Raw genomic sequence first — 13,625 nt, 5'->3', positions numbered from 1 at the left:
TCCTTTAAATATAAAGGAAGAAAGATAAAAATAAGATCAGTTAATGATAAAGATAGATTCTTGAAAGACCACTTCCTGATTGGAGCCAAGCACACGGTGCAGGTCTGCACGGACCACAAGAATCTGGAGCACTGGCGCACGGCACAGTTCCTGAACCAGAGGCAGATACGTTGGGCTGAGTTCTTTGCGAATTTCGACTTCCGAATAGAGTATGTCCCGGGGGACACCAACATCATGGCGGACGCGCTATCCCGTAAGCCACAGTATCTGGAGGACGCCACGCCAGCGGCCGCCATGCACATCTTCGCGCCAACAGTGTGGGCGTGCGCTGCGGCGACAGTGGACCTGGAGGCGGTGCGACAAGCGTTGCAGAATGACTCTTTCGCGCAAGCAAAGATGGCTGAGATGCGAAGGGGCACGGCAGCGACCAACGGGTTCCAGCTGAGAGATGGATTGCTCATCCGCAAAGGGGCCATCTACGTGCCGGGAGACGAACTTCGCGCCAAGGTACTGCATCAGCTGCACGACGCGCCCACTGCCGGGCACTTTGGCAAGGAGAAGACGGTGGAATTAGTCGCCAGGGATTTCTGGTGGCCCGGAATGAGAGGGGAGGTCGCGGACTACGTGGTGAGGTGCGACACCTGCCAGAGGGCCAAACCAGTGCACAGACCGCCGGCCGGACTGTTGGAACCGCTGCAAACTCCGGTCGAGCCATGGGAGAGAGTCGCCCTGGACTTCGTCACGGATCTGCCCAGCTCGAGGGGCAAGACGGCCGTGCTGGGGGTGGTGGACTTGTTCTCCAAGATGGCGCATTTCATCCCGTGTGAGAAGGTGGCCACGGCGGAACAAACCGCCAAACTGTTCATAGACCACGTGTTCAAGGTTCACGGTCTGCCACGGTCTATTCTGTCCGACCGCGGGCGGCAGTTCATCTCGAACTTCTGGCAGAAGCTGATGGGCTTCCTAAACGTCAAGATCAACCTGGCGTCGGCGAGACACCCGCAGACCAACGGGCAGGCGGAGCGGGTCAATGCCATCATGCAGCAGTACCTGAGATGCTATGCGAATCAACAGCCTGCGACGTGGGTGGATTACCTGCCGCTCGCCGAGTTCGCCTACAACAACACGAAGCACGTGTCCACGGGGGTCACGCCGTTCTTCGCCAACAACGGGAGGCACCCCAGAACCTTCCCGGGACTGGAAAGACTGGTGGAGGGGGAGCCGCAGACAGCAGATGCGTTCGCGTCGGAGTTGCAAGAGGTTCACGATCAGCTGCGGCGGCACCTGGAGCTGGCCAAACACGCATACAAGGTGCAGGCAGACAAACACAGAAGGGTTGGCGAAGAGATCCAGGTGGGAGACTGGGTCTGGTTAGCAGCCCACGCAGTGCCGGCCAGGTCGTTGGCCAAGAAGAAACTAGGGCATAAGCAACTGGGGCCCTACCAAGTCGAAGAGCAGGTCAACCCGGTGGCTTTCAGGCTGGCGCTTCCGGAGGGTTCCAGAATGCATCCGGTGTTCCACAGATCGGTGCTCACTCCCTACAAGGCACCGCACAGGTTTCAGGAACCCGGCACGGCGCCGAGTCCGCTCCGAGAGGGAACCAGGCAACGGGGAGTGGCACAGGAGGTGCGCCTCAACGAAGTCACGGAGATTTTGGACTCCAGATGGGGGGAAGAGGGGGTAGAATACCTTCTCGCTAAGGAGGGCACCCCGGCCAATGCCAACAGCTGGGTGCCGGGCTACGCTCTAGATGAACCTCTGCTCAAGGAAGAGTTTCATGCCCTCTTTCCCCATAGGCCAATGCCGGCGGACTTTTTCGACGACTGGCTTTTCACGCCCACGCTTTCAGCCAGCACGTTCCGGGGGTTCGACTCGGATGAGGAACCGACACGAGACGCCCGTTCCCCGGAGGGGTCACCCTCGGGATCTGCCTCAGAACCCTCATATTGGTGGGATGATCGACCAGAGGAGCAGTGGCGCAGGAAGTGGCTGGAGGGTCCAGGACGAGCTACGCCTACAGAAGGAAGCGAGGGAGAGACCGACATGGACTTTTTCGGGGACAACCAGGGTCTCGAGCACGGCGGCACGGAGATGGAAGCAGAGGTGACCGTTGTTGACGAGAGCAGGGAGGAAGAACCGGGAGTCTGCGGATGGAGGCCGGCCACGGGAAGCGAACTGTACCCGACATTCGTCCCTTTGACACTGCAGCACCCAGTTCCCGCACCGGAGGGAGGGGAGGGGGGAAGGGGGGGCTTTGAGGGGGGGATGGATGTCAGGGGTTCAGGAGCAGAGGCGAGGGCAAGGGAGGAAACAGAGAGCGAGGGGGAGGAGGCAGAAGAAAGGATGAGTGACGACGACGACCCGAGATCTCCGAGTCTGTCCAGTGAATCAGAAGATTCACAAAGAGGAGCACCAGTGGCAAGGGCAAGGGGGGAGACTAGGGGGACACCCCAGGAAGAAAGAGCCAGAGGGGACTCAGAGGGGAGCAGTTGGAGATCGGGACCTACGTCACCGCCAGAGAGTAGGGAAGAGGAAGAGCGCCTGGGAACTAGCGCTGGCAGCTCACAACAGGAGGGAGGGCACGAGTCAGGAGTGGCCACACCTTCATCGGGGAGCGAAGTGACGGTTAGACGGAAAGTGGAAGGTTGGGCGCGCGCGCCAAGTTCAAATGCACAGGAAGGTGGCGCAGTAGGCAGCCCGGAAAGAGAGCCAGGTCCTAAAGCCCGGCGCAAGGAGACAGGGGAGTCAGGGGGGTCAGCGTCAGAAGAATCCCGGAAGGGAGAGACCCAGGGGGGCAGAGGGACCCAGAGGAGAACTGTCAGGCGGAAAAGGTGGAGCAGGGCTAGGATATTAAGTTGGTGCGCAAGGGGCGGAGACTCAGAAGGAGCTTCGCCGACCTAAGCATAAGGCGTAGGGTTGCACGCAGCAGCTCAAGAATGGAGACTGTAACTCAATAAAGACTTTTAATCAACAACCGCTGGCTAGCGTGATCCTCTGTGAGCTAGGATCTGGAAGTAACCCTGACAGTTACAATATTTTAAGATTTAAGATTTGGATAAACAAAGAGGGGAAGGATTTGCTGAACCAACAAACCGAACTGGAATACAAAAAAGGGAGGCGTGAGGAGGTCCGGGAAACAAGCTAATGAAAAATAAGTAATGGAAACATTGAGTTGTTTTTAACTATTTTTATTTGTATTTTTCTTTTTTTTTATTCTTATTTTGTAATATTTTGAAAATTTCAATAAATATCTTATAAAAAAAACAAAACAGAAGCTGTATGCCGGCTCCCTTGGCCAATAAAGCGAGATGAGCGCTGCAACGCCAGAGTCGGTCACGACTGGACCTAATGGTCAGGGGTCCCTTTACCTTTACCTTTAACCATAAAATAGAACTAGTGGATCCAGTTCTAGCTCTTTGTTTCATACAATAAATAAGTAACAAAAGTGAACAAGGTGTGGCTCCTCAATTATAGTATGAAACAAAGATGATACATATACAAATGGTAATCTTACCTAGGTCTTGCCCAGAATAAACAGAGGGCATTGGCTTAGATGATTCATTAATTATATCAGTGAGAAAGTACGAGGAAGTTTTTGCTTTCTCATGATTGGGCATTACATATAGATGTGAACCTTATAAAGCAGTGAAAAATCCTTGAGATATAGGTGACAAAGTACTAGTTCCACCCACGTCAAAACCAGTTCCATCTTGTTCTGACATTGAGCACACATTGGACAGCGTCATCGTAACCAGGTACTGTATTCCTCTCCACAAGTCTCCAGCCCGCTCCACCTGAGAAGACACAAGATTGTATCGGCAGTCTCTCCAACTCAGACTGAGGTAATTTTACATTATCGTTTAATTTCTGGAGTTGCAAATGATGATTTCCCCTGCCCCTCCAACCTTTTTTCAGTTGGATTCCAGGGTTGTCGGTATAGTTCTGCCAGGATCACTCACTGTTGATATTGCCATGAAAACCTATTTGGAGAACTGAAAAATTAATCTGAATAACCCATTTGCTTATCATCAGTGAGTCCTGAATCAATTCATGACTGTGGGGGTGGGAAGGTGAAAGGGAAAGTGTCATAAATGTTCACAGCTGTCTTCTTCTTCGGCGATCACTCGTAGCCGAGTAAGATTGTCTTCCAGGAACACGGTTTTAACAGTGAGTCCGTAAGTGACTGTGGAGGCCGATTCTGGATCCACATGTCCTTTCACAGTGGAGACACTGGTTTCCAGGCGGGGTTGATCATGGTGAGGGAGACACTGGTTTCCAGGCGGGGTTGATCATGGTGAGGGTTTGCCAAATGTGCCTTCCTCTTAGCTCATTTCTCCCTTTCGTCCTGAGTTTGAGCATCTTCAAAGCCCATGACACTTTTGGTAAAGGCTGTTCTCCAACTGGAGCGCTCACAGGCAGTGTTTCCCAGTTGTTGGTGTTTATACTACTTTTAGATTTGTCTTGAGAGAGTCTTTAAACCTCTTTCCATTTTTAAGTTCAGAATAGAGCAGTTGCTTTGGAAGACACTAATCAGGCATCCGCACAACATGACCGGTCCAACAAAGTTGATGTTGAAGAATCATTGCTTTGACGCTGGTGATCTTTGCTTCTTCCAGTACACTGGCATTAGTTTGCATGTCTTCCCAAGTGATGTGTAAAAATTTCCAGAAATATCCTTGACAGAATATTTTGAGGAGTTGGAGGTGGTTTTTATAAGTGGTATCCACAGTGCACACACTGAACTGAATACACATTAATAGCAAGCAGTTACTCTACCGTGATCATTCTCTCCTCTCTCCATTTATTCTCTCTTCCCAAACACTATATATTGTGAGAATACATGTATATTCATGACATGTCCCTGGCAGCTGCTTAAGATCCTCCCTCTGTGAGAAGGTATCCAGATAGGGAGAGACCAACAGCCTTCATGAGAAAGCAGCAAGATCTTGACTTGAAATCTCTAGAAGGGGAAAGAGTTAGTTGCTTAACATTACCAGGGCACATGAAGCCCAAGGCTTAGCTAAGTCTGCCCTTGTAGCAAATAATCTACCAAGCCAGTGAAAAAAACCTTTAACAATTTTTAAAAATGCCACCAGGTGGCATTGTGGATAAAGTTCTACTTCTTTATCTCCTGGAAAACCGAAACTGAAAAACATGGCTATTTCTCAAGAGCTGCTTCTAAAAATGTCATCAAAACCTGGCTTAAATAATAACGTAAGTGCACATATTTTCGTAAGTTTACATGTGGTGGAATATGTAACGTGTAAATAGTATGGCTGGGGATTCGAGTCTGGAATGTGATTTGACTGTCTTCTCAACTTGTTTGCTTGTTTTCTTTTCAGAAGAGCTGACAGAACTTTTATTGTATCTGCTGTCCTCACTCCCGACCAAGCTATTTATAACGTATTTGTGCATTGTTGTTCTGGAAACACAGCTGATGTATTCTAAAATCCATATGAGGGCAATTATTTTATTAAGTCAACAAAAATGTCACAGAATAGATGGCAGGCTTTAGAGTTCTCCAGAACTCTTAATCAGGCTAGACAGTAATAAACTTGAGTCAAAAAATGGAACGTGGGAGAGAGGAGAGGCAGCCATCATTCAAAACAGATTTCAGTAGGGGGTGTGTGCAGGTTTCAGATTGCACATAAGACTGATGGACTGAAGAAATATAATAATAATAATAATAATAATAGTAATAGTAGTAGTAGTAGTTCATTTATACCTTGCCCACTCTGGGCGGCTTCCAACAAAGAATCAGTCATTAAAAACTTCCCTATACAGGGCTGCCTTCAGATGTCTTCTAAACGTCAGATAGAAATACACAATGGTCCATCCCTCCTTTAAAAAAAGGTAAAATCCACATTTGTCTCCAGCCTTAGGCAAAATAAGCAGGTTCCAAAATAGCACAAATAGCATGGAAGCATTTTGGAAGTGATTGTGTGGCTCTGGTGGGAGTGAGCGCTCAATTAACAACAACAACAAAACAACAACAACATGGTCTGCACAGACTAAACTAGCCCCACAGATGGCCATAAAAAAGGGTTGTCCTCTCTGCCAGCCAAGCCAATCACATTGCTGCCATTTATATCCCCCCAACTCCCACTTTCTAATGAGCAAGACACAATTTATATGAATATATTGAAGTTAACACATCTAGCATGTCGCGTGGCAGTGTTTCTTCTGGTACTCTATAAATTCATTTTGGCTTAATTAAACATTAAGAATTGTGGTTCGAGCAGTACCATTTGAGTCACAAAGAGATACTTTTTAGGGTGGGGCTGCCTCTGTGCTGCTCTCACTTCCCCAAAAGTCTTCTTCTGTTTGGAAAGATAGCCAACAGAGAGGATAGAAGCAATAGCCGGGACAGCTGGATAACCAAAACCGGCTAGGAAAGGATGTGGTTAGTTGAGATCAATTTTACATATACATTTTAATTTTATTTATTATTTAACAAGATGCATATGCAGCTTAATCAACAAAACCTCCAAGCTGTTTACAGAAAACAATATAGAATCTTCATTTTAAAATGCCCATCAAATCAAACATTAAAAACAAGTACAGTGGTATCTTGGTTCTCAAACGCCTTGGTACTCAAATGACTTGGAACCCATACACTGCAAACCTGGAAGTAAGTGTTCCGGTTTGTGAACCTTTTTTGGAAGCCGAACATGCTCCGTTTTAAGTGTTATGCTTTCCATTTGAGTTTTACGCTGAGGTCTGTCTGTTTTTGCTATTTATTTTGCATTTTTGTTTTTGCAGCTCTTTTTGTTTTGTTTTTGTGACTGTGTGGAACCCAGTTCAGCTACTGATTGTTTGTGTGAATGCAGTACATTGTTTATTGCTATCATTTTATGGATCAATGGTCTCGTTAGTAAAATTCATGTTAAATTGCTGTTTAAGGCATTGTTTTTAAAAGTCTGGAATGGATTAATCCATTTTGCATTTCTTTCTATGGGAAAGTGCGCCTTGGTTTTGGAATGCTTTGGTTTTGGAATGGACTTCTGGAACGGACTAAGTTTGAGAACCAAGGTACCACTGTAGACATAAAGGTTAGGTAAAGGTAAAGGGACCTCTGACCATTAGGTCCAGTTATGGACAACTCTGGGATTGCGGCGCTCATCTCGCTTTATTGGCTGAGGGAACTGGCGTACAGCTTCCGGGTCATGTGGCCAGCATGACTAAGCCACTTCTGTTGAAGCAGAGCAGTGCACAGAAACGCCGTTTACCTTCCCACCGAAGTGGTACCTATTTATCTACTTGCACTTTGACATGCTTTCGAACTGCTAGGTTGGCAGCAGCAGGGACTGAGCAACGGGAGCTCACCCCGTCACGGGGATTCGAACCGCCGACCTTCTGATTAGCAAGCCCTAGGCTCTGTGGTTTAACCCACAACGCCACCCACCCACGTCCCAGACATAAAGGTTATCAAGATATAAATAAAATTGATCTTTAAGACAAATACACAAAACAAAATTACATGTCCGAGCAGGCTTGCCTAACAAAACATTTTTAGCTGGCATCCAAAACGATACAGTGAAGGCACCTGTCCAGCACTTTATTAGAAAGTACCTCTTACAATGCAGCCGTAATCATGTTTACTCAGTAGTAAGTCACTCTTAGTTCAATGGGACTCTCAGGTTAGAATGGACACTTTGAGTGCAGTCCCAACTTCTGCCACCTACCAGGGGGGATTTGTGGAGCAACAGAAACACAGTCGCATTGACAGCTCTGCCACTCATTGCAGTTATGGTGGAAGGCGGTTGGGTGGGCCAAGTGGACCTCAATTGGAGTCTAATGCAGTCATGCCACAGCTGTGAGACTGGCTCAGCCCTGCCCCTTCCCTGACTTTTGGGGTCCTCCCCTGGCCCCTGTAAATGGGGGTACTGTCAGTTGGCCTCTCAACTACCCATACATTTTGAAGGTCAGTAAGGGATGCGGGTGGCGCTCTAGGTTAAACCACAGAGCATAGGACTTGCCGATCAGAAGGTTGGCGGTTTGAATCCCCGTGACAGGGTGAGCTCCTGTTGTTTGGTCCCAGCTCCTGCCAATCTAGCAGTTCGAAAGCACGTCAAAGTGCAAGTAAATAAATAGGTACCACTCCGGCAGGAAGGTAAACAGTGTTTTCGTGCGCTGCTCTGGTTCGCCAGAAGCGGCTTAGTCATGCTGTACGCCGGCTCCCTAGGCCAATAAAGAGAGATGAGCGCCACAACCCCAGAGTCGGCCACGACTGGACCTAATGGTCAGGGGTCCCTTTACCTTTACCAATGAAGAACTAATCCCCCCCTACCTAGCCATGTGTTGAGGGTGGTGCTTGTAGTTCTGATGGACAAAAGCAGTGATACATTTCAATTTTAAATGCCCTTTTTATCTTTACAGTCTTTGAAAGTTTCTGGCTTAGGACTGTCAGAGGAAATGGACTTCTTCCTCAAAGAACTATTGCCCAAAAAAGACTTCCAAGAAAATTTTGACAACACAAAAAGACTCAAAAAAACATTACTATTATTTAGTTTTAAAAGGGAAGAAAACCTGATTTGGGAAATATGGGGCTATGCGTACAATGATCCTGGCGGCAAGCATGCTGAAGTTTTAGTTTTAGATTATATTGACGACCAAATCGCAGAAAACATAACCAAAGAAAATTATGAACTGAACCTTTATATGTCATACACCCCTTGCCATGAATGCAGTGTCAGGATAAAGTCTTTTATGGAAAAAAACAGTGGAATATGCATGGAAATAAAAGCTTCGAGGCCATATTATTTTAACAGAGAAGGAGAACAAAAAGGTCTACACCTTCTGAAGAGCTCTGGGGTTTCGATTAAAATGATGAACAAATCTGATTATGAAGAATGCTTTGCTCTATTTGTACACCCATCAGAAAACTTTACGCCATGGTCAGATCTGGATGAACAAAGCAAGAAGAATGCAGATGATCTGGACACACTTTTGAAACAGGTAAAAGGGAGGTGGAGGCATTGCAAAACTTTGACCCAGATCATAAATGATAAAATGATACACAAATTTTGCTGGGTTGTAGAAGGACAGAGGGCCTTCCAAATGCTTCTTCTAAGGGAAATCCACCAAGTGGACTTCCAGTCAGTTCTAAGAATGATAAAAAAAACCCTTCTCCATCTTTTGATTCTGCATTGTCCCAATACAGTCCAGTCGTACCTTGGTTTTCGAACAGCTTAATTCTTGAACGTTTTGGCTCCTGAACGCCACAAACCCGGAAGTGACTGTTCCAGTTTGCCAACTATTTTTGGAAGCTGGACGTCCGACAGGGCTTCCACGGCTTCCGATTCGCTGCAGGAGCTTCCTGCAACCAATCAGAAGCCGCATTTTGTTTTCCGAACGTTCCGGAAGTCGAAAAGACTTCCGGAACAGATTCTGTTCGACTTCCAAGGTACGACTGTACAATATTTCCTATAGGTGCAGATCTACCATTTGCTTTGCAACACAACTGGAAGCTTACTAAGTTTATTATTAGTTTGCCTTAAATTTCAACCAGGTTTATATGAAACACACACAAACAGAAAATCTATTTCACTTTGAATGTAAATTATTATGTTATCAGTGTTAAATACTGATAAAGTACCATATTTTTCGCCCTATAGGACGCACCGGCCCATAGGACACACCTAGTTTTTTGGGGGGGAAATAAAGGGGGGAATTATTTTCCCCCCAGCCGCGGGGCTGGGGAAGCCCAAGCTTTTAAAAACGCACCTACCATAGTTTTTAGAGGAGATGCTTCAGCGCGCCCTGCGCTCCGGGCATCAGGCTGCTATCCGCAGCCTAGGGAGCCCTGTGGGAACTCCCGCGGGCTCCCCAGGCTTGCTGATAGCTTCCTGAAGCCTGGAGAGTGAGAGGGGTCAGTGCGCACCGACCCCTCTCGCTCTCCAAGCTTCAGCGAAAGCCTGCATTCGCCCCATAGGACGCACACAGATTTCCCCTTCATTTTTGGAGGGGGGAAAGTGTGTCCTATAGGGCGAAAAATACGGTACCTAAAGTTTTCTAAGCACTGGAGAGTGCCATTTATTTATAAATTAAATTCAAGCAGTTCATATAAAGTACAGCAAACCTTTTGAGAGTGGCACTTTTCCTTGTATACAGTGTTGCTAAAATGATGCCAAATAGGGTTCCTGGGATTAGACTGGAAAGGAAGGGTTCAAATCTGCTAGTTTTACTTTTTCATTTTTCTAAATCTTCTCTCAGTTCACCCCATATGTAAATCAGCTTGCTTTTAAAGAATTAAAGTCCACACAACATCCATACATTTCCATGTGTGTTTGTTCTATTTTGCTTAATATAAGCATTTTTGCAAGCCATTTCCCCTAATATAATGCATTTTTGTACTTTATTTCTACTAATATACTCATTTGTGTGTATTCCCCCCCCCCCAAAATGTATGCATTTTTTTGTTGGAGAATTGCACTGCAGATTTCAATATGTGGGAATGTTGAAGGAAGGAAATCTACATTTAGGTTTGTGTATCAGTTTGGGATGAGCAAAGTGAACCAGATTAATTTCTCCCCCACAATCTGTTTTTCATATGCATGAACAAAACCGGCCAACCCTAAACTGCATGCATGTTCAGAATTGCATGGACAAATGTTAACATGAACCAGGTCCTACAACATGGATTTTGCCACAGCAAATTTAATGACAGCTGGAAACAGAGCTACCACAATTACAGAAATAGCTGCTGTCTATTATCATGTTTCAGGAAGTGAGAATTTGATAGATTGGCCTTTAAATGCAAACTGAATAGAATTTCTCTCCCATCCCTAGTCAAGGATGATGGGATTTGTAGTTCAAAACATCTGGAGGGCTTCATGTCAGCTAGCCCTGTGCTACAGTCTTGGCTTATTTATGCTTTTATGTGTATACTGTATCAATCTGTTTAATGTTCAGCAACAAGTCAATTTTATACTGTAAAATTCAGTTGTGTGTATGGTAACATACAGAGGAGATTATGGACTCAAAATACAGCATTATAAATGTGTTATAACGCAGTGACACCAGATGAAATTGCAACTCAGTGATATTTTGAATTGTAAGCTTTACAATGGTTTTTTGCAGAGCATTTAAAGAGTGTTTTTTATAGCTGTGTAGATCTAGCCTATGCTAGCCATATATCTTCACGAATGCTTCAACTTAACCAGTGATCTCTTATATAGTCCTCTGCCCCAACTTGTGTTATTGTTTTTTTACCCCAGGAGGAAGAAAATGACAAAATGATTGATTCAGACAGCATTTCAGGTAATGTCAATAGTATATTAAATTTAATAGAAACTCAGTGTGGTGTATCCAGTGGTGTCCGACAACAGTTCTTAGATCCAGTGATGGCTTTGCTCGGAACAATGGAGAGGGTGAGAATTTTTGCCAGTTTCCCCTCTCTCCCAGACAGCTCCCCCTGACCCTCTTGAGCTCATGTTAGGGGAACATTGGGTGTTGCAGGGAGTTACACTGAGAGAACACTCTACTACAGGCATGGCCAAACTTGGCCCTCCAGTTGTTTTGGGACTACAACTCCCATCATTCCTAGCTCACAGGGCCAGTGGTCAGGGATGATGGGAATTGTAGTCCCAAAACATCTGGAGGGCCATGTTTGGCCATTCCTGCTCTACTGGATCAAAGAGCTGTTGGCATGGAGGACACCACTGGACACTGGGGTCTGATGAAACTTAAAGAAGCAAACATACAAAGTTCAAAAAATTTCCCAAAGTTCAAAATGTGATTGTAACATGTTGTTTTAAAAATAATTTTAGCTCGTACAATACAACTTGGTGCCCAAGAAAATTCCAAACCAGATCTTCCTTTGGATGGTCACTGTCAATCACCAGCAATGAAAAGAAATCAGCTATCAGAACCAGAGACTCCTCAGAAATTGAACCGTTCTCCTGGAACAAGAGAAGCGGTCTCAGGAATTAAAAGAAAACTTGATTTCCCAGAAGACTAGAGACGTGGATGTAAGATTTCCCTTTCGATATTAGAACCTTTGCGCCTTGTTCTAAGAAAAAAAAGGTATAGGAATCTATGTTGGGCATTGCCATCATTTTCCCGAATGTACCAATAATGGATGCATGACAAAGGGGTTTAGATTTTCTAGTATTACTGGGCTGAGTGTTGTTTGAATGTTGCCACTGGCAATTGCTATCAATGTTTTTTGTTGTTATTTACCATAGTTTTCCGTATATAGGATGCCCCCATGTATAAGATGCCTCCTATTTTTGGGGACTCCGATTTAAGAAAATGGCGGTAGATAGCACAGAGTAGTTGTTGAGCTTTTTTTGCGGACGGTTGCCCAGAGTTATTGAGCTTTTGGGGGGTGGAATTGCCAAAAATCACTCACCCACCGCTGACAATCAAACCCGCTATTGACACAGAGGCAGCCAATCGCTAGCAGCCCTTCACACTGCCACCAATCACCTGCCCTGTCGCCGCAGAAAATCTCCTGCTCGCGGCTGCTACCATTTGCCCAACCGCCCTCTGCACTACCCATGTATAAGACGAGGGCAAATTTTAAAGCTCTTTTTTAAAAAAGAAAAAAACACGAGTCTTATAGATGGAAAAATACGGTATGTTGTCCGGTTTTAAATTATTATTCTTTATGCACTTATAAGAACAGAAGAGATCTGCTGGATCAGATCAAAGGCCCATCCAAGCCCAGCCTTCTGTTCTCACAGTAGCCAACAAAATGCCTATGGGAAGACCACAAGCAAGACCTAAACGCAACAGCACTTGTGATTCCCAGCAATCGGTAAGGTATTTAGAGGTACATGGCATCTATCACTGCAGACAATACATAGCCATTCTTGTGTACTATGTAGGGAAGAACCTCCTTTTGTCTGCTGAATCTTCCAGAGTCAGCATCATTGGATATCCCCAGGTACTAGTGTTACTGCAGGGGGGACTTCTATCATCTTTCTGGACACTATGCACAATTCTATATGCCTCTAACACGCCCGTCCTCTCCAAATATTATAACCTATTCTCATAGGGGAGGTGCTTCAGCCCTTTAATAATAACTTTGGTTACCCTCTTCTGAACCTTTTCCAGCTCTACAATCCATATATCAAATTTTAAATACATGAATAGAAAGTGATGGTTATACTTTATATTTGGCTTTGATGTAGAAAAAATAGGGGTGGTTGGCTTTTGCTGCCCAACTCCCCAAGTCCCCTAAGGTGTCCAAACTTTTTTCAAAGTGGGCCAGATTTGATGAAGTGAGGGCCAACCAAAGGTAAAGGGACCCATGACCGACTCTGAGGTTGCAGCGCCCATCTCACTTTATTGGCCAAGGGAGCCAGCGTACAGCTTCCAGGTCATGTGGCCAGCATGACAAAGCCGCTTCTGGCAAACCTTCCCGCCGGAGCGGTACCTATTTATCTACTTGCACTTTGATGTGCTTTCGAACTGCTAGGTGGGCGGAAGCAGGGACCGAGCAACAGAAGCTCACCCCGTCACGGGGATTCGAACCGCCGACCTTCTGATCAGCAAGCCCTAGGCTCTGTGGTTTAACCCACCCCAGGACATATACTGCATACTGCCACAGGGGCTGGATTAAATCGACTGGCAGGTCGGATTAGGCCCCCAAAACGGACTTTGGACATGCCTGCCCT

The 13,625-nt window shown here is 46.0% G+C and overlaps 1 protein-coding gene across 1 annotated transcript; it reads left to right on the top strand.

The window, feature by feature from the left end:
• Positions 1-3,467: 3,467 nt before the first annotated feature.
• Positions 3,468-13,240, top strand: LOC309530157 (single-stranded DNA cytosine deaminase-like). The gene is made up of 5 exons (XM_082218836.1): positions 3,468-4,241; positions 4,280-5,214; positions 8,380-8,958; positions 11,220-11,262; positions 11,772-13,240. The coding sequence occupies exons 2-5, from the start codon at positions 5,155-5,157 to the stop codon at positions 11,960-11,962; spliced, it is 873 nt and encodes a 290-aa protein (XP_082074962.1). The 5' UTR covers positions 3,468-4,241; positions 4,280-5,154; the 3' UTR covers positions 11,963-13,240.
• Positions 13,241-13,625: the final 385 nt, after the last annotated feature.

The sequence above is a fragment of the Podarcis vaucheri genome (assembly GCF_965113315.1).
Source record: "Podarcis vaucheri genome assembly, chromosome: 4".
NCBI classification, from domain to species: Eukaryota; Metazoa; Chordata; class Lepidosauria; order Squamata; family Lacertidae; genus Podarcis; species Podarcis vaucheri.
Note: the sequence above shows the minus strand (reverse complement) of the source record. Positions and strands in the feature narration are given on the sequence as shown.

Bases quoted from the DNA above. Each gene is read 5' to 3' on its own strand.
- LOC309530157 (XM_082218836.1), top strand. From the start codon at position 5,155: ATGGCTATTTCTCAAGAGCTGCTTCTAAAAATGTCATCAAAACCTGGC. The intron at 8,959-11,219 runs GTAAAAGGGAGG...TTTTTACCCCAG, and splicing joins TGGACACACTTTTGAAACAG to GAGGAAGAAAATGACAAAAT. The intron at 11,263-11,771 runs GTAATGTCAATA...AAATAATTTTAG, and splicing joins TGATTCAGACAGCATTTCAG to CTCGTACAATACAACTTGGT.